Here is an 18,786-nt window from a genome sequence, read left to right on the forward strand (position 1 = left end):
GCAGCCTCGCAGAGCGAGCTCCCCAAGCGCCCGTCGTCGGTGTCGCACGCTGCGACGCCATTGTCGATGCTGTCCAAGAAGCAGATGCAGCCAAGAGCCAACGTCCCGCCTCCCCCTGCCAGCCCCCCCAAGGCCGCCGTCAATCCAAACATTCCATCGCCGCCTCCACTGCCCGTCTCAGCCGATCCCGCACCACCACCACCGCCGCCGCCAGCCGTCCCGAGCCTCGCCAATGTTCCACCACCACCGCCGCCGCCGATCGCCGAGGAGGCAGCGTTTGAGGCAGGCAAGATGCCGCGCCCCTTATCCAGCTCCAACGACTCGCTGCAGCAGTCCATGACGGACATTACCACTCCGCTGAGTGCCGGGCCCCTGCCGTCGTCTGCGGGCTCGGTCGGCGTGGTGCTGGGCCGACTGCGCGACCTGATCAAAGCCCAACCGGCAGACTCGGCAGTGCTGCTGGGCGAGTTCAGCAACTTTGAAGATATCTTCAAGGACATGGCCGAGCGGCTCGAAAAAGCCGAGCAGCACGTCCAAAAGCTCGAGGAGGAGCGCAAGAAGCTCGTGACGATCTGAGCGTACCGTTGGCGCGAGCTTGCTTGTTGACGGACGATGGCCCAGGCCCTGCTCCAGGCTCCGGGCTCCGGGCTCCGGGCTCCGGGCTCCTATGGCTCGGGAAAGCAAGTGTCCATGGGGCCAAAGGCAACTGAGCGGATACAGGGTTTCCAAAATGAAATGGGGCATCCCTGTTTTGTGCATGGCTGTGTTTTTTCTGTGACCTGAATACACCCACCCGCTCATTGCATTCATGGCCAAGCACAGCACCATCTTGATATCGAGAAACCACACTTTGTCCGGAGCTGTGCAAGCTGCCATACGCTGTGGGATCGAGGCATCAATGCCTCAAGGAACATGATCTCGGTATGCCAGTCGATCATCGCCACAGGAGATCGACCGGGTGTATTCAAGACCATGCTTCCCAAGCCAACCAAAACCACTCGATTGCCACCCATGACGGGAAACAATCTCACGGCTTGCTCACTGGGGCCTACGGAAGTTCGGCAGGTTTCAGATATCTGAAGCCAGGAAGGGAAGGTGTCCCGTTTCTTTCTGGTTTGACTGTAAACTACTTGGGTCCAATGATAATCTATTGGTGACGGCTCCAAATGCTCGGCGTTTCACAGGACATGAACATTGTGCAAGTGCAGCCGTGTGGAGCGCGATGGATGAAACAGAGCTTTGAGCGGGCTCGCTGACAGACGCCGATACTGAGAAACAGCCGCAGATGCAACAAAAACAGATGCGCACAGCGATCGCTGGGCAAATGACTAAGCAGGACCAGATATGGCTGGGAGTGGAGTGTTGCGCTGGAGACGGAATGTCCACGATACAGCAGCAAAGTGTGGACAAGGAGTTGCTCTTCGAGGCCGTTGACTTGCTCGTTAGTCTGCATGTGCGTCTTTGCGTGCTCTCTGATTTTCTGATTCGCTCGATGGCTCATATCCTTGGTCGATGGCATTCCAGAGGCCAAGCGATTCGAGAAGCTGATGTGGATGCGCTGATGGCTGGGTGGATCGCTGGAAGGCAGCACTACCACTTGACCGCCAGGGGGTTGATGTCATTTTTCTCGATGGCTCGGTACTGGGTATGGAGCATCTGCCGGGCTTTGGTGCTGTCGGGCCCGCCGAGCCAGGCTCTGCAAGGTGATGCGTGAGTGTGGAATCGGTGAATCGAGGTGATGCGGGAACAGAGACGGGTTTGGCGACCAGTCAAAGCGCCTCGGGCTTTGGGCAATCAAGAAGAGCTCGAAGCAGACGAAGGATGCATGGTGGAATGGCTGAGGGGAGGGGCCACGGCTTGCCGACCTGGCAAGTTACCGTGTTCATCTACTGCCAATTGGCCAGCAATGCCGGGACAGCAAATACGGCGGACAAACGGAGGAGATCATCGATACCAATAACGCGGCGACGGCCACGACACATTGGATTTCGATAAGGCTGCAGAAGGGGTGGGTTAGACGCATCCCTGTGACTCACCTGTACAGCTCCACGACGGCAGCATTCTCCTCGGGCATCTGGATGCCACCTTCCCCGGTGCCCACGGAGCGATAGACTTCCTCGACATGGGCAACCCAGGACCGACTCGCGCCGACGCCATTGGTTGCCGCTTGGTTCTCGTCAGCGAGCTGGCTGGATGTGTGGGACTCGGGCTTGAGCTGGCCACCTCCATTGATGCAGCCCGAAGGACAGGCCATGACTTCGACAAAGTGGAACTCGGACTGACTCGACGAGCCACGAACCCTTCGTGCAGCCCCGCCGGCCGTGCGTCCCGCTGCAGCAGGCTTGACCTTGCGCACCAGATTCTGGATGTTTCGGAAGCCATAGGCTGCCACAAACCGCAGCACAACCCCGCCCCTCTCGGGCAGGTTGAGGCAGACCTCGACAAAGTCGAGATTGCGGCCGGGCTTGATCTCGACGCCGTTTGTGCCCATGGCGACGTCGACGGGGGTCAGGATGTGGCCAAACAGCTCCTTTGCGGCGTACCGGAGGACGTAGGACAAATATCCTCCAGAGGACGAGCCCTCGGTCGAGTGCAGCAGTGCAAGGGTGCCGTCCGGGGACTGCGAGGCTTTGGTGAATCTGCAGCAACCACAGCAGCGGGGGCGGAAACGGCCACGGGCTAAAGTCAGCGCACAGCGACATATCCACATGACAGGATGACGGCGATGGGCATCTCAAGGGCTGTGGATGACAGACAATGCTTTCGGCACGGCGCTTACACAGGCTCGAGGGGCACCTCTGGGACGAGCGACAGATCCGTGATGCCTTGCTCCTTCAGAAGCAGCTCGACCTCGCCCGTGGTGATGACACAGTCCACATCCCGGGTCCGCATGACGTCGCTGTAAAAGTCTTCTCGCGAGGCTTCGAGCTTCTTGTCATAGCAGGGCATGACGGAGACATGGTAAATCTTGTTGGAAGGGACGCCCAGTCTCTCGGCGAAAAAGTCCTTGACGATCGAGCCCATGATCTGCTGCGGTGACTTGGTGGTGTCGATGTTTGGGATGATGTAGCCGTGGGTCTTTTCGGCATAGCAGATCCAGCCTGTGGATGGTGGACGGCGGAATACGAGCAGTGGAGCGGGTCAGCGAGCCGCGGGTTTTGAGCAATTCGCGGCGATCGGGGCATGGTGCCGACGGCGATGTGGATGGCGGTGGGAAGAGTGGTGAGGATGGCAGTGGGAATGACGATATGGATGGTAATGGCAGCGATGCAAGCAGCGACACAGCGGCCATGCACCGACCTGGACATGCGCTACTGAGCATCGGAAGCACACCGCTGGACGAGCCGGATGCGAGCTGGCTCTCTTTGAACCGCCGGACGAACTCTCGGGAACACTCCACGAGACTAAAGTCCCGGGAAAAGGCAGTGTCGAAGACGTAGTGGCAGCCCAGCGACTTGAAGAAGGCAGTCAGCCTCCGGTGAGTCTGGAGCGGCAGGATGCTGTGCTTTGCGGCGATGGATGCCCTTGATTGCGGGGAGAGCGAAATGACGATGGTTCGGATGTCGTGCGGGCGGTTTTCCTGTAAGCCCGTGGATCCAAGGCGGCGCAAATGGTAAGCAACAGAGACCCATATCGTGCGATGGCATGGATCGAGTATCGGAAGGATAAGGCGTGAGGAGCGGTGGTGGAAGCTGACGGCTGGTCGATTCGCCTGACGGATGTGGCCTGGAGTGGGTCGATTGACTCAAAGACACAACGACGGAGGATAGCGCAGGGGGGGGGAGTGCAAACCTGGAGGGCCTTCTTGTTCTCCGTCAGCACCGAGTACAGCTCATTATGTGATTGCATCGTGATCAGAACCGACTCGGCCGAGGTGATGCAGCCAGAGCAAGCCAGGCAGTCGTTCAGGGTGATCGAAGCCTCCTCCAGCTTGGTCGACGAGCCGTCGCTGAGGGAGACCTCGTGGTAGGAGCCGGTGTTGTCGATGCGGATTTCGGTCCTGGCCGTGCCGGAGTCATCGGCGCTGCTGGAGGCTGGGCCGCTCGGGGCTCTGGCCGAAGGCACCGGGAGAATGCAGGCCTGCGAGGGCTGGATATAGTCGTTGAGGTCGGTGAGGACGAGTGCGCCGGAGAAGTTTCCCGACATGGCTGCAGTAGTTCTCGATGGGTGGAGTGCCGTTGTTCAGATGGATGGACGGACGGACGGATGGATGAGGGGATGCGACCGAGTCAGCGCTGGTGCAGGACGAGATCGGGCGGTGGCATGGGCATATCGCAGGATTTGTCAAGCGGGCAGCCGATCTCGGGCGATAGCGGAAAACAAAGCCCGTCCGCGGCGCTGGTTGGCCAACCGACCCGATTCGCTGCTGCGCTCTGGCGACAAGGCGGGCATTCTGGCTGGATGTTGTCAATCGGCACTTGCGATGCTGTGGTGTGCTCGGCCGATGATGTACCATGGGGTTGGATGTCCAGGGGAATGCCCGGGGGATGCCCGGGGGATGCACAGGGGAATGCCCAGGGGAATGATCCGACTCACTTGGCTGTCCTTGCCCGAGGGCTTGTGTCTCGCCTCTGTTCAACACGACGTATATATCCGCCGCAGTCCCAACACCCAATGTGACCGATATCTGTGTGCTGTATTGGGGGCTCCCACACGCTTACTTGATCGAAGCGCCGACCACGCTCTTCACCGTGCACTCGCCCTTGGCGGTCTTCAGCACACACTCCTTTCCAGACGACGGCTCCACAAAGCATGCGCGCTTCTTTGCGTCGGTTCGGAGGTGGGGCTGGATGGCCTCAAAGACTTTCTTCTTGGGGTTCAGCTGGGCCTCGGGCTCGCCTGGGAGTTGGATGCAGCCAATGAGGCGTGGGCGGGATTGGCAGAGTTAGCCAGGGCATTCCCGCGAGCAGGTCACTAAGGAAAGTACTGGCATTTTGCGCGCGGGCCTTCTTCTCCTCCGCCAAGATCGATACTCACCCTGGTGTCCGTCAAAGTGGGCTCGATCGCCAGGCTTGCTGCCTTTGGGAGCGTTGATGAGCTCGACCGTGCCGTCGGCGCCAGTGGCCGCCAGAACCATGGCCTGGCTCTCGATGCCTCTCATCTTGGCCGGCTTGAGGTTGCAGAGCAGCAGGACCAGCTTGTTTTCGAGCTCGCTAGCCTCCATGTACTTGACCAGACCCGACACAACGGTTCGTGGAGCACCCTCGCCAAGATCGACCTGCTCAACGTAGAGGGACTCGGCATCGGGGTGTCGCTCGACGGACTGGATCAGGCCAACGCGGATGTCGAGTCGGCTGGGGTCGGGGTCGGAGGAGGCCGCAGCAGCACCTGAAATGGATATCGACGATGTGTTTGCGCCAGCATGGACTCGGGTCAGCGGCAGTGGTGGACGGCGGCAAATCGAACGTTCACACAAGTGCGCGAATGCACACACAGCTCGCACCTGCGGCAGGCTCGGCCTTGGGCTCTTTCTCGGCCTTCTTGGATTGCTTCTCAGTCTTGGAATCTTTCTCGGCCTTCTTGGGCTCCTTCTCAGCCTTGCCGGCAGTTTGGGCAAGCGGAGCGTCGGCAGCGGCAGCGGCAGCCTTGCCCTTGGGGGCTCCAGCCGGGGGCTTCTTTTCCACAGCCGGGGACTTCTTTTCCACAGCCGGCTGCCACAGTTTTTGGAGGTTCCAGGAAAGGATCGTGTCAGGCCGCATTGCATCAAGCCAGACCATATCAGAATTAGCTGGGATCGCACCACGTCAAAATCATATCAAAATCACACCAAATCGGATCGCTGTATACTATGTCATAGCATGCCTGGCCGTGCAAACGACGATTGGGTTGATGGGACAAACCTTTTCCTCGAAAGGATAGTCGAACGAGATGTCGACGAGGTGGTAGTACTCCGAAGGGGTCTTGAGCCCATCGTGGAGGATGTGCTGGATCAGGTCAAAGTAGCGGGTAAAGTTGGCATACTTGATTTTATCAGCGACTGACATCTTGGCCTAAGCGATCAGGAGAAAGTGTGAATCCGTTATTATTGGGGACTGACAGTGACTTGGATTAGAGCCCATCGATCCAGGCAGCGCCGCGATTACAGAATGCTTGCAGGTGATGGTCAGTCGGGAGCGAAAGCAACCCGCAGCGACAGCCCCAGGAGGCAACGTACGGCGGTGGTGTAGATGGCGTCATAGACGAAAATATCGGCCAGGGTGAGGTGGTGCGATACGAGATACACTCGAGACGAAAGCTGGGTGTTGAGATGCTGCAGATGGCAGGCATGGAAGACGGCAGAGTCAGAACATTGCGCCAGACGAGGAAAACCGTCCTCGAGATTGATCCTCGATGCGAGTGGCAAAGGCTTGGGCAGCAACAGTACCTCGACCGTCTCCTGGAGCTTGTCCTTGGAGGTCAAATTTTGCTTCAGGGAGTCGATAGCGGCGAGCTGCCACTGGACGATCTCGGCCTTGTCGGTCTCGGTCGATCCCAGGAGCGACGCAGAGGTCTTGTGGGCAAGGACCAGCGAGTGAGCTTGTGCGAGCAGATCCGTGGCCTGAGCGGCCTTGGGGGTGTCGACATGCAGATATGCGGCGAGGAGAGCAAGAAGATGCGACATTGCAGACAGAGTATCGGCTTATTCGCTGGGCGGGAGGATGCGATCGTGGACTGAGGGCGACGAAGGACGAGCGGTCTTTGGCGCAATGGACGACAGAACAGATCGACCGAGGAGATCTCGCCGAGGAGTGCTGCGCTCTCGGCCATGTGTGAGTCACATGGATGTGCTGCGCACGAAGAGGGATCCATCCACACTCGATCCACACGCACCGGATCGATTTGGCTGCATCCATTCCGCGTGACATCCCAGCAAGCGGTGCCACAGCAGCGCCACAAATGCACCAAATGTCGTGTGATCTGGCTGCGCACAATACCGCGTGCCGTGGCACAAACGCGCACCCTGCACAGACAGAGCCACAGACAGTGCACAGACAGTGCACAGACAAGGCCACAGACAAAGCCACAGACATGGCACAAATCCGCCGTGTACCTGGCGGCTGAGTCCGTTACACCCACCAGGCTGCACACCGCCTGGTCGTCGCTTGGCGTGGGCTCTTGGTGACCCAGAAACAAGGTTTGACCACCGTGGGCGCCAAGCCCGTCACTTGTGCTCGATCTGGGCTTTCGCCGCAGGCACATCCCTGGTTTCCCACGGCGGCTACTCCTGGGGAAACCCGTGGTCCAGCCTATCACCCGGGCGACATTCCATGGTGCAGGTGGCATTGGTGGTCACCTGGGGTCTCTGTGTGAGGCACCGGACCCTGCCTGCCTGCCCTCGACCATCACCGGTCTTGCGTCGTCTGTCCATGGCGTCCCGGTGTACTCTTCACTCGCTACAGCTTCCGCTTGCACCCCGGGCTCGCTCCACCCATACCCCCGCCCACTTGTCCGGTGATGCACCAGGGTCGTCAGGGCTGAAAATTTTGATGCCGAGCAGCATCAGCTGATGAGAGCATGCCCCCTCCTCCGCCAAATTTGATCATGCCGCTTGCGTGGGATGCAGGGCTTGCCCACGCAGGAGCCTGGTAGGTTTGAAGCCATCTCCTGAAAGACACGTCTCTGCCCCAAACCACCTCGGTGTCCAGTTTCGCATATAAACTCCATCGCCGCGCGGCCTTGGACGGTCCGCATCCCTCACTGCCGACGCTCCTCTCCCTCCCCTCTTCTCAACTCCTCACAATGGTCTCATTCAGAGCCGCTGCTGCCGTCTTTGCCTTTGCCGGTGCCGTCGCTGCCCAGTCCCACGCTGCCGGCGACTACCTCTGGCCCTACCCCGCCCAGGTCACCGACAAGAAGGCCCTCATCAGCGCCCGTGGCTTCACTCTCGCTGACAACAGCCAGAACAACGAGAACGTTGTTGCTGCCTTTGGCCGTCTCCAGGCCTCGGCCCGCTCGCGCTTCTCTGCCTCCAAGGCCAAGAACTCGCTCAAGGTCACTGTCTCGATTGCCAAGGATGAGGGATTTGCCGCCAAGGACCTCGTCGGTGCCGATGAATCGTACACCCTCGATGTGAGCTCGAGCGGTGTCAACGTCAAGGGTGAGTTGTGTGCCACGGCGATGCACTCTGATCAGGATGGATGAGATGTGGCTCATGATCGATTGTCCTGCGATGCACGATCTGATTGTCCACGTCCTTGACCGCGGCCATGTCACGCTCACCATGATGTGTATGTCGCACTCACTGACCTTGATACTGTCGCACTCACTGACCTTGATACTGTCCCATTCACTGTCCCTGCCATCAACTGCACAATCCCGCTCCCACTCCCACACAACAGCCAACACCCAGGTCGGCGCCATCTACGCCCTCCAGACCCTCTCCCAGCTCGTCACCAGCAGTGGTCAGGTCGTTGCTGCCACCGTCAACGACGCTCCCGCCTATGCCTTCCGTGGTCTCATGCTCGACACTGCCCGCAACTTCTTCCCTATCGAGGACATCAAGCGCATAATCGACGGTCTGGCCTACTCCAAGATCAACGTCTTCCACTGGCACATCTACGACTCCCAGTCGTTCCCCATCGACTGGCCCTCGTACCCCCAGCTCAAGGCCACGGCTTTCAAGGATGCCAACGGCAACCCCAAGGTCTACACCGAGCAGGATGTCCGTGACATCGTCCAGTATGCCTTCCAGCGCAACGTCCGTGTCATTCCCGAGTTCGAGGCCATCGGCCACAACGCCGTCTTCGCCGCTGCCAATCCTTCCTTCGTTGTGGGTCTCAACCACGCTCCCTGGGATGGACGCAACGGCGATGCCAACAATGTTTCTACCGGTGCCGTCATGTGGGGCACCCAATGGTGCAACCAGCCTCCTTGCGGCCAGATCGATCTGACCAACCAGGCTGCTCTCGAATTCTTCAACCAGCTTGTTGCTGAGGTTGGTGCCTGGTTCGAGGACCCCATTGTTCACTTTGGCCACGATGAGTTCAACTACCGTGTCTATGGCACCACTCCCGACAGCTGGGACTCTGTTGATGTCAATGGTATCTACGAGGTCATGGCTCAGGCCGAGCCCAAGCTCCTCCAGATCGCCGAGACAAACAACAAGCTCTACGGTGCCTGGGACGACATTGTCACCGACTTCAACGTCCAGAACATCATCCCCAAGGACACCTACATCTGGAACTGGCAGGGCGACAACTCGGCCATCCAGAACTTTGCCGACCAGGGCTTCACCAACATCATCGCCTCTCCTTCCAGCGTTTACTACCTCGACTGTTCTCCCACGGCTCGCTGGTGCACGAGCACTTTTGAGCGTACCGTTCCTGACAGTGCCCTCAATCTCCCAGGCTATGCCACCTTTCCCGGCCAGTGGCACAACTGGACGTTCATCTACAACTACGACACCACCGCCGGCTTGACCGACTCTGCCAAGAAGGCCGTCATTGGCGGTTCGGTTGCGCTGTGGACCGAGACCATCAAGCGCCACAACCTCGATCGCTACGTCTTCCCCCGTACCTCTGTGTTCGCCGAGCGCTACTGGTCTGGCCATGCAGCTCCTGCTTACGATGCCGTCAAGACCGCTGCTCGTCTCGAACGTTTCCGCACCACCCTCATCAACGAGCTCCAGATCGCCGCTGCCGATCTCTCTTACCTCGGTAACCAGGAGGGCACCGTCTTCCGTACTGAGTGGTGTGATGCCAACCTTGCCACTCCCGGCCAGAAGACTCACGAGTGCTGCTTCCCTGGCGAGCCCCTCACCGGCCACAACGGCTCTCCTCTCAACACCACCGTTGGTGCTCACTTCCCCACCGGCGACGAGGCCGACTATTGCAAGATCGCCGCCTCCTACAACACCAACTCGTTCACCCACGTTGTCCCCAAGCCCACTCCCTATCCCTACTAGGCTGGATGACATTCAAAACTCTCTCTCCCTGTCCATTAGTGCGCCGCTTGTGATGGGTTTCTGATCTCCTATGATAATACTTTGTCTCCCCATCTAATGATGCGACTGCGGGTTTCTCTGTGCTGTGACGCCTTTGCTGATCTGAAGCGAGGGTGTAATCTTGACAATACAATGCCATACAACGCAACACATTCGCTGTTAGTTTGGTTGTTGAGATCGGTGCGTGGTCAGCGGTACCGTGCGGACCTGCGGATCGATGCTGACCGACGTAACTCTGCTCTGTGGGTTGGAGGTCAGCCCAGCCAGATGAGCCCGAGCCTAGTGGGGCTGCGAAGAGAATAGGCTGAATCTGCATCCGTGCCAGGCCGGAGCCACAGCCCGGCGATCCGCCACAGATGCAGGCGAGCACTGTATCAGTGCGATGCGATGTTCAGATCCGAGGCATTCACGGGTGGCGTTGGTGTGGCAGCACGCGATTGCCTCTGTCCTCGTGGTTGGGCTGGAGACTGGAATCGATGGCCGGCTGGCACAGCACCAAGAATACAGCAACCCCAGGGTATTGTTGCTGAGTCACCCCGGGCGCTCGATGTATAAGAGGGGCTTTCGTTCGCACTGCAACACCGTCGCCCATCCCATCGCTCAACTCATCGCATACGATGTCATCTGCCGCTGGTAGCGAGCCGTTCCAGTGCCCCACGCACGGGCCCAAGCATGCCTTCTTCCTCTCGCATCGGCGCTCATCCGACGAGCAGATTGCCCGAGACCTCAAGCGCCTCCTGGCTTCGGTCGGCCAGCGTCGCCATGGCGAGCCCATCTCGGTCTTTCTCGACTCGGACTGTCTCGACGGGACAGCTGGCGTCTCCACCGATGCCCTTCCCGGCAGCGCCGTTGCCGTCCTGCTCGTCAGCAAGTCGTCCATGAACGGAATGAAGGAACTCGCCGACCAGGGCGAACCCGACAGCGTCGTCGACGAAATCAGGACAGCCCTGGATCTCAAGGATGCCAAGCCAGACCTGCCTGTCCTGCCGCTGTGCATTGCGACTCTGGAGGATGTGGGTATCCATCTGGACGACCTGGCATCATGCCATCATCGGACATGATCTGATATGCAGGGCCCATATCGGATGCCACTCGCTCACTCACTCACTCACTCACTCACTCACTCACTCACTCACTCACTCACTCACTCACTCACTCACTCACTCACTCACTCACTCACTCACTCACTCACTCACTCACTCACTCACTCACTCACTCACTCACTCACTCACTCACTCACTCACTCACTCACTCACTCACTCACTCACTCACTCACTCACTCACTCGCTCGCTCTCGCAGGGTGGCTACATTGACTTCAAGCCGTATATGATGTCTTTCCCCAGCGACCCCAAGTTTGCCTCGCTCAAGCACACCATCGACCGCATGAACCAGATCCAGATGTACGGCTTCCGCCCCGACCAGCCCCACAAGCGTCTCTACCGTCTGCTCACCCTCTTCAGCCCCATCTTCTCCAACCCCGGTCTCCGCGACGCCATCCCCACAAAGTACTATGTCGACAACCTGTTCCTCGGCGACATGGGCCATCTGGACTCGCTCCTTCGTCAGGTCACCCTGACTGGTCGCGCCGTCGTCTCGGGCATGGGCGGCATGGGCAAGTCCGTCCTGGCTCGCCAGTTCCTCCAGTTCATGATGGGCACTCTTGCCGTCAGCAACGACGGCGAACTCGACGGCTTCAAGCTCGAAACTGTCGGCATCAAGCCGCAGTACAGCCGCATCTACTGGGTCAACTGCGCGACCGAATCGACGGCCCTCGACAGCCTGGTCGACATCTTTCCGCACATCAAGCCCGGCGAGATCAAGCAGCATGCCTCTCGGATCCTCTCCCAGAGCCGCGAGTATCTCCTGGTCCTCGACAATGTGGACGACATGGCCGTGGTCGACTCGGTGTTTGAGCACTCTGTCGCGGCCGGATTCAGCGGCGACGTCGTTGTGACGACCCGGTTGTCGGCTCTCGACGAAGGACCCTTCCTCACGGCCCTCGGGGCCAAGCTTGACGACTTCCAGCAGGCTCCACTCCGCCTCGAGTCGTGGAAGAACGAGACAGCCTTTGACTACATCCTGGCGACATCGCCAATGATTGCCGTGAAGGTGGGCACCGACCAGGACCGAGCAACGCTCCGAAAGCTCATGGACCGGATCAACGGATATCCCCTCGTGATCCAGACGGTGCGGATCTATGCCGAATGCAACGACACGCCGATCGACGAGATCGAGGCGCAGTTTGCCCAGGCACTCGAGGAGCAGGATGGCGAAGACGAGACCCGGTCGTCGCTCAAGGTGATCGTGGATCTGTCGATGAGCACGCTGCTGAAGAAGGGTGCAGTGGGAGTCGAGGCATGTCGGCTGTTTGGGGCGATCAGCCTGCTGGCGCCAGACGACATTCCTCTCGAGCTGATCACAGCGATTGCGCAGAAGATGGAGCTCTCGGCCGATGGTGAGTGAGTGACGGCAGAGTTGTGCGAGGGGTGTGGGCGAATATGCTTGACGGCGTGGATGAATGGCAAGCGAATGCCCAAGCGATGAGTAATTGGCGATGAATGCACAAACACACGAATGACTGATGGTGATTGACGAACCATATCTCTGTCCAGCTGCCCATCTCGTCAAAATGGTGTGCGAGAGTGGTCTGCTCCGGCCCGGGCCCGACGAGCAGTACTACACGCACTCGCTGACGCAGAGAGTCGCCCACGAGTGGGTCGTCGAACATGGCGAGCTCAACAGCGACCGGATCGAAGATGCCACTGGCGAAGCGCTCCTAGATAGGATCAAGATTCCATGCAATCGCAAGGACTTGGAGCTTGGTCGCCACCTCGACCTATATGCCCGCAACACTGTTCCCGACATCCTCACCAAGAGACTCCACTTTGAGGTCCTCACCCGCATGGGTCGCGTCACCGAGTCCAGAGGCGCCTATCGGGAAGCAGAGAGCATCTTCACGTTGCTGTTGCCAAAGATCATTGCTTTCCACGGCACACGACATCATAGCGATGTCGCCGCCAATATGAGCAACATGGCCGTCCTCTATTCTGCGCTGGGACGCCACGAGGATGCACTCAAGTACTTTGAGGAGGCGATAGACCTTCTTTCCAACCTGTTTGGAACCCGGCGAAACCTTGCGGTCGCCCGGATTATCGGCAATGCCGGTGATTCCCTCAGAAACCTGGGGCGCCTCCCCGAAGCGGCAGCGCACATGCAAGAATCGCTCGATATCATGATCGAGAGTATTGGAACCCGCGAGCATCCTCTTGTTGCCACGACGCTCAACGGCCTGGCAGGTATCTTGCAAGACCAAGGCCGTTTCAAGGAGAGTTTTGAGCTCTATCAAGAGGCGTATGATCTCATGATCAGGTTTCCAGAGACCAGCAGCGACATTACCATTGGGACCGTGCTCTCCAACATGGGATCAGCCGCCCTGAAAGTAACTCGCTACCAGGTGGCACTCGAGTATCTTCAACAGGCGCTCGATATCCGCCTCAGGGTGTTTGGAACACGCGAGCATCTCGATATCGCCACGACCCTTGGGGAACTCGGCATCGTAGCCTTGCATCTTGGGCAATACGAGAGCGCAGCCAATTATCTCAAAGAGTCGCTTGACATTACCGTCAGGAGCGTCGGGACAAGGGAGCACTCCGACGTTGCCACGGCCTTGACCAACCTCGGCACCCTTGCAAGCTGTCAGGGTCTTACCGCACAATCGCTTGCCCTGCACATGGAAGCACTGACCATCTTTCGAAAGGTCTTTCAAAACAAGCCCCATCCCCTCATCATCACGGCCCTCTGCAACATTGGCGATGTTTCCAAGTCCCAAGACGATCCCGTCGGCGCCTTGTCACGGTATTTCGAAGCCATGGAGATGGCAGCGAGTGTATACAGCACCCGCGACCACCCCAAGATCGCCTCGATTCTGGTCAGGATGGCATCGATTGTTGGCGATATGAATATGTTTGATCAAGCCCGCGGCTTCTACCTGCAAGCCCTCGACATCTATGTCAAGGTGTATGGGACTCGAGAGCATGAGGATGTCGCTCTCTTGCTCAACAACCTGGGGTGTGATGCCCGCGTCGAGGGAAAGCTCGATCAAGCAATGGAGTACCTGCGGGAAGCGCTCGATCTGCGTATCAAGATCTTTGGCACCAAGCTGAACCCCGATGTTGCCGAGTCGATCAATAACATTGCGGCAGTTGAATGGAACCGTGGTCACAGCGACGAAGCCATTGCACACCTTGGGGAAGCCCGTGACATTCTGATCACGGTGCACGGCTCCAAGCAGCATCCAAAAGTTGCCAGGACAATCATGAATATGGCCGAGATCTACCGCAGCCAGAGCCGCTACCGAGAATCCACTGCTGCTTTCCAGGAAGTCATTGAGATACAGATGCAGATCGATGAGAACCGAAATCATCGCAACGTTGTGCGCTCTCTTGACAGTATTGCTGAGATGGCTGAAGATCTGGACGATGTCGACGAGGCTCTGGAGGCGCTCCAAGAGGTCTTGGTCATCCGCAAGTCAAACGGCGATGAGGCCGCCACGATGAAGCTGCTTCACACAATGGCCAAACTGGCAGGCGAACACAGCCGCTTTGTTCAGGCTCAGACATATAACAGCGACTTGCTGGAACTGGCCGTCAGGCTGCTTGGCACCAGAGAACACCAGCTAGTCGCAGAAACACTCAACAATATCGGCCTGGCTTTGTCTGCACAGTCCTCCTTTGAAGAAGCCGTGAAGTATCATCTCGAGGCGCTCGATGTCGCCCTTCGACTGCACAAGTCCCGCGAACACGTTGACGTTGCGAGCATATTTGTCAACCTTGGCAATGCCGAACACGGCTGCGGGCGCTTGGAAGAGGCCCAGCAGAGGTACCAGGAGGCCCTCGATATATTCTCCAAGGTCCTGGATAGTACGGATCACCCTATATTTGCTATGGTCGGAGAGTGTATGAAACAGGTTGAAGAGGACAAGGCCATGCAACTGGCCATGCACGATGTCGCCAAAGTTGATTGCGACGGTCAAGGAATGGACGGTGCTGCCGGGGACCCAAATGTAGTTGCGCCAGCGAAACAACATCAAGCAGACGACTCGTGCGCATCATTCGTGATTCCTGCTGAGCACGACAACGGGATTGGAGCCACTGATGAGAATGAGGAAGAGATCGAGAAAACAATGCCAAAAGATACTGGAGATGCAAACGGTGTCGAGGCCGATGAGAAAGTAAGAGCACAGGAGCCAGTGTCTGATTACAATGCCAACGAGTCAGCTGCCAAGAGATCGAGGGCGGAATCCGTGGTTGAGGATGTCGGGGTAGCGACAACGAGGGTCTGCCAGATCGGCTGCGTTGTAATGTAGCAGGGTCAAACCGAGTGCAGAGGAGAGGATACAGTGAAGAGTCGTTCGATCTGGTCCGGCAATACAGGACCATTTCATAAATCATTCCGATCACACCTATTCCAGGAAGAGTGGGACAGTATCCACTTCAAAGGCACGCCGAGATCATGCTCCTGGCTGTGCTCTTGCTTCGCTGCGGTCAGGCAGCACTTGAAGGCGCTCTCAATCTCGGCGTTCTTGCTGAATATGAGTGGGCCTGCCAAGAAGATCTGCGGGTCCTCGATGCTGTTGCCGTCAAGCATGTCGATATGCATGTTGTTGTACTGCACAATGTTGTTGGAGTGGTTGAATATGGTGCAGTCCTTGAAGATGTGCTGGTCCGGGTGCTGCTGGCGGATACGATCCATCGCTGCGACTTCGTGGTTGATCTCGCTGTGTTGATGGTGGCAGCGAGCGGTGACTTGGATGGAGGGATGATGGCACCACAGTTGATACAGGTCTCCAGGATATGGTCCTTTGCATAGCCAGCGAAGTAGATTATGTGGGTGGTGTCTTCATCACAAATCGGAGTGGATGAACGGCACCAGGATGGTGTGGATATTGTGGTGGATCTCGAGTGGTCGCCCTGGCGGCTATCATTTGAGTGATTTGACGGACAGGATCACACGGATGTGCGAGTTGGTGCTGGGGTTGACCATGGTGGCATCGTCCTTGTCGGTGAACTGGGCAAGGTCATGGGCTTTGGCGTCGAGATGGGCATAGATACGGACAAGGTCGCTCTTGATGACGCTGGTGTCCTGGCCGATGTGGATCGAGAGGATGTGGTACTTGCCCTTCGTGGTCCATAAAGTACATGGCGAGCTTGATGGAGCGGACCTGCTTTCTCCGGTTCCATGTGGCGAGGGATGGTCTGGATCGTGCTCACTCTTTAGACATCCATGGCTGCAGAACGAGTATCGATTGTCGTGGTGGAGTTGTCGTTGTCGAGTCATTCGATGCTCACTCGGTCGATCAACATCAGCGATTCTTATGGGACAGCACTGTTGTATATTGGATGTATTGGATGAATTGGATGTATTGGATGTACCGGATGTCAAATACAACACCAATCGGCCATTGCCGCTTTCTCGGGATTACTTTGCAAGTCCACTCTTTGGTATCATGGTGTCAGGGATGGGTGTGGGCGGCGCAATTTTGTTGGATGTTGGATAATGTAGCTTATTACTTTGGGAGTGGAACATGGGAGGGACTCGGGGATCAAAACCTTCCCATTTGCCGAGTTGCTTGAGTTGGTTGATGGCAACATTGTTTCCCTAGTCGGCGGACTTTTGGAACCAGACGAAGGCGGTGTCGATGTTCTTGGGGACACCATAGCCGAACTGGTAACACTCGCCAAGAAAAAATTGTCCGTATCGATTTCCCTGCTCGGCTGATTTGCGATACCACTTGGCTGCTTTGGTGTAGTCCTCGGTGACTCCAATTCCATAATAGTAGCAAAAACCAACCATATTCTGCCCATATGAGTTGTCTTGGTTGGCCGACTTGCAGAACCACTCGAATGACTTCTTGTGGTCCTGCGATACACCCACACCCCAGTAGCAGCACTCTCCGATCCAATATTGACTGTCGCTGCGGCCTTCGTTGGCGAGTTGCTCAAAGTTACCGGCTGCCTTCTTCTGGTCCTTGGTGGTTCCGAATCCATAGTACAGACACACAGTCATGAGGTGTCGACACAGCCAGTCGTGGTCCGATCCCAGCCGGCAGAGATTGAAGAATTTGCGGGCTGCGTGGGAGTTGGAGTCGGCACGCGTCCCAAAGAACTTTGTAAGACACTTGTCCTCACCCAGCCTGAACTCATCCGATTTGTTATCGCGGATGATCTTTGTACCCTTCTGTTTGTCCTGAACGGTGCCCCGGCCAAGGTAGTGCATCCATCCGACCATGTGGGTGGCGATGGGTTTGATGATTGGGTGGGTGGATTGGGTGCTGACCTCCTGCCAATGGTTAAAGGCATCGACATCGCAATGTTCGACACCATGGCTGATCAGCGAAAGCCAGCCACGGAGGAACACAATGTGGAAGCGGCCGTCTTCGCTGCCCTGGTCTGCAGCCTTGGAATACCACTCGATGGCTGTGTTATACTCTTGATCGACACCTTCGCCAATCTCGTAGCATTGACCGAGGGTTATTTGGGCCTGAGGGATTCCGCGTTCTGCAAGATCACGATACAGTTCGGCAGCCTTGGTGAAATTTCGGTTGACACCAATGCCATCGTGATAGAAGTCAGCCAGGTGGAACATTGCCATCGTGTGGTGTGCGTTGGCGGCATTCTCCAGATGGCGGAAGATTCGCTGGCGGATAGCTTGCTCCTTGTGCTTGTCCATATACCGCTGGCGAGCGACATCGACTTGAAGGATTCTTGCCAAGAAATACGATGCGGCAGCGTTGCCTTTGTCGGCTTGGGCAACGAGCCAGGATCGTTCAGTTGTCTCTTGATTCTTGCGGTGCAGGGAGAGAGTGATCTGGTCACTGGGTGTGAGGCCGATCCGCAGCGATCCGTCTGGACGACACAGTCCTTCCTTCCGACACCAGTGATGGAAGCGAGCTATCCTGAAGCTCAGAAGGGGACGGGCACGCCTGCACACTCGGAGGAGGGTCTTGATCGTGTTCAGGTCGAGGGCAAGCCAGAAACTCTCATTGCAGCATATGATGGTGAAAATGTCTGGGTTGTGTTCGAGCGAGAGTTGGGTGATATCAGGCATCGACGAGGCTGCTCTGTCTTCAGCTTGGGTTTGCTGAGTGGCTGATGATGCTGTGGTTGAAGCAGGCTCGTTCATGCTGGCCATGTTGACGGAGACTGGATGGAGACAAGTGGTGACGGAGCTGGACAGGAGACAGTGAGGGAATTTGTGGCGAAGCAAACCAAACACTGGCCATCTAACACACACACACAAGCCTGGCTCGATCCGATGGTTTGCTGGCTGGACTCGCTGTTGTACAAGTACTGCCACATACACTGCCACATACATAAAATCGATCATGGAATCGAACATCGTATCGAGTCCTGCATTCTCGCCAAGGCAAGATGTAATAGCCATTCCAACCAATTCCACATCGACACCGACACTATGGCCCCAACCTGCTGCACCAAGCACCGCCAGTTTGGGTCCATGGGGTGTTTGCGAGGCTACACCATGCCCTCGCCAAGAATGTCCTCCGAGCTCGCATTCTTCAACAGAATGTTACGAGCCCCATTGATGTCGCGATCTATCATCAACCCACACTCCCTGCAATGATACACCTTGGCTGCTCCCAGGTCCCGCTTGATGTGCCCGCACCGAGTGCATGTCTTGCTCGTGTACTCGTCCCGTGTCCTGGGCTTGGTTTTCGCCCGGACGGACAAGTGGCTCCGAGACCACGATGTAGAACTTGCCAGTCTTGGTCCGCATGATGCGGGTGTCGCAGAGGAAGGGAAGCTGCAGTCGGCGATCCTCGATGGTCCCGTCGGCACGGAGGCGG

At 57.5% G+C, this 18,786-nt stretch overlaps 5 protein-coding genes across 5 annotated transcripts; 2 read left to right on the forward strand and 3 right to left on the reverse strand.

Annotated features, from left to right (window-relative positions):
- Positions 1-1,097: 1,097 nt before the first annotated feature.
- BJ171DRAFT_541002 (cytosolic Fe-S cluster assembly factor) lies at positions 1,098-4,253 on the reverse strand. Its single transcript, XM_053112955.1, has 5 exons — positions 3,793-4,253; positions 3,301-3,580; positions 2,780-3,101; positions 2,037-2,639; positions 1,098-1,696 (listed from the first exon to the last, which is right to left on the reverse strand). The coding sequence occupies exons 1-5, from the start codon at positions 4,144-4,146 to the stop codon at positions 1,591-1,593; spliced, it is 1,665 nt and encodes a 554-aa protein (XP_052961717.1). The 5' UTR covers positions 4,147-4,253; the 3' UTR covers positions 1,098-1,590.
- Positions 4,254-4,617: 364 nt separating this feature from the next.
- On the reverse strand, positions 4,618-6,673 carry BJ171DRAFT_451202 (uncharacterized protein). The gene is made up of 6 exons (XM_053108213.1): positions 6,365-6,673; positions 6,155-6,250; positions 5,841-5,990; positions 5,444-5,651; positions 4,978-5,328; positions 4,618-4,839 (listed from the first exon to the last, which is right to left on the reverse strand). The coding sequence occupies exons 1-6, from the start codon at positions 6,599-6,601 to the stop codon at positions 4,658-4,660; spliced, it is 1,224 nt and encodes a 407-aa protein (XP_052961718.1). The 5' UTR covers positions 6,602-6,673; the 3' UTR covers positions 4,618-4,657.
- Positions 6,674-7,631: 958 nt separating this feature from the next.
- Positions 7,632-9,883, forward strand: BJ171DRAFT_606417 (glycoside hydrolase superfamily; the record flags this gene model as incomplete). The annotated part of the gene is made up of 2 exons (XM_053115218.1): positions 7,632-8,077; positions 8,319-9,883. The coding sequence occupies exons 1-2, from the start codon at positions 7,720-7,722 to the stop codon at positions 9,881-9,883; spliced, it is 1,923 nt and encodes a 640-aa protein (XP_052961719.1). The 5' UTR covers positions 7,632-7,719.
- A 656-nt stretch (positions 9,884-10,539) lies between these two features.
- On the forward strand, positions 10,540-14,989 carry BJ171DRAFT_590976 (uncharacterized protein; the record flags this gene model as incomplete). Its single annotated transcript, XM_053114485.1, has 4 exons — positions 10,540-10,935; positions 11,223-12,378; positions 12,536-14,832; positions 14,939-14,989. The coding sequence occupies 4 exons, from the start codon at positions 10,540-10,542 to the stop codon at positions 14,987-14,989; spliced, it is 3,900 nt and encodes a 1,299-aa protein (XP_052961720.1).
- A 1,591-nt stretch (positions 14,990-16,580) lies between these two features.
- On the reverse strand, positions 16,581-18,113 carry BJ171DRAFT_574483 (uncharacterized protein; the record flags this gene model as incomplete). Its single annotated transcript, XM_053113718.1, has 1 exon — positions 16,581-18,113. One exon carries the CDS (start codon positions 18,111-18,113, stop codon positions 16,581-16,583), a length of 1,533 nt encoding a protein of 510 aa, XP_052961721.1.
- Between the last annotated feature and the right edge of the window lie 673 nt (positions 18,114-18,786).

The sequence above is a fragment of the Polychytrium aggregatum genome, assembly GCF_025602895.1.
Source record: "Polychytrium aggregatum strain JEL109 chromosome Unknown BJ171scaffold_134, whole genome shotgun sequence".
Lineage (NCBI taxonomy): Eukaryota > Fungi > Chytridiomycota > Chytridiomycetes > Polychytriales > Polychytrium > Polychytrium aggregatum.

Bases quoted from the DNA above. Each gene is read 5' to 3' on its own strand.
- BJ171DRAFT_541002 (XM_053112955.1), bottom strand. From the start codon at position 4,146: ATGTCGGGAAACTTCTCCGGCGCACTCGTCCTCACCGACCTCAACGAC. The intron at 2,640-2,779 runs GTAAGCGCCGTG...TGGTTGCTGCAG, and splicing joins GAGGTGCCCCTCGAGCCTGT to ATTCACCAAAGCCTCGCAGT. The intron at 1,697-2,036 runs GTGAGTCACAGG...ATCACCTTGCAG, and splicing joins GCCGTCGTGGAGCTGTACAG to AGCCTGGCTCGGCGGGCCCG.
- BJ171DRAFT_451202 (XM_053108213.1), bottom strand. From the start codon at position 6,601: ATGTCGCATCTTCTTGCTCTCCTCGCCGCATATCTGCATGTCGACACC. The intron at 5,652-5,840 runs GTTTGTCCCATC...AAACTGTGGCAG, and splicing joins ACTATCCTTTCGAGGAAAAG to CCGGCTGTGGAAAAGAAGTC. The intron at 5,329-5,443 runs GTGCGAGCTGTG...TATCCATTTCAG, and splicing joins CAAGGCCGAGCCTGCCGCAG to GTGCTGCTGCGGCCTCCTCC.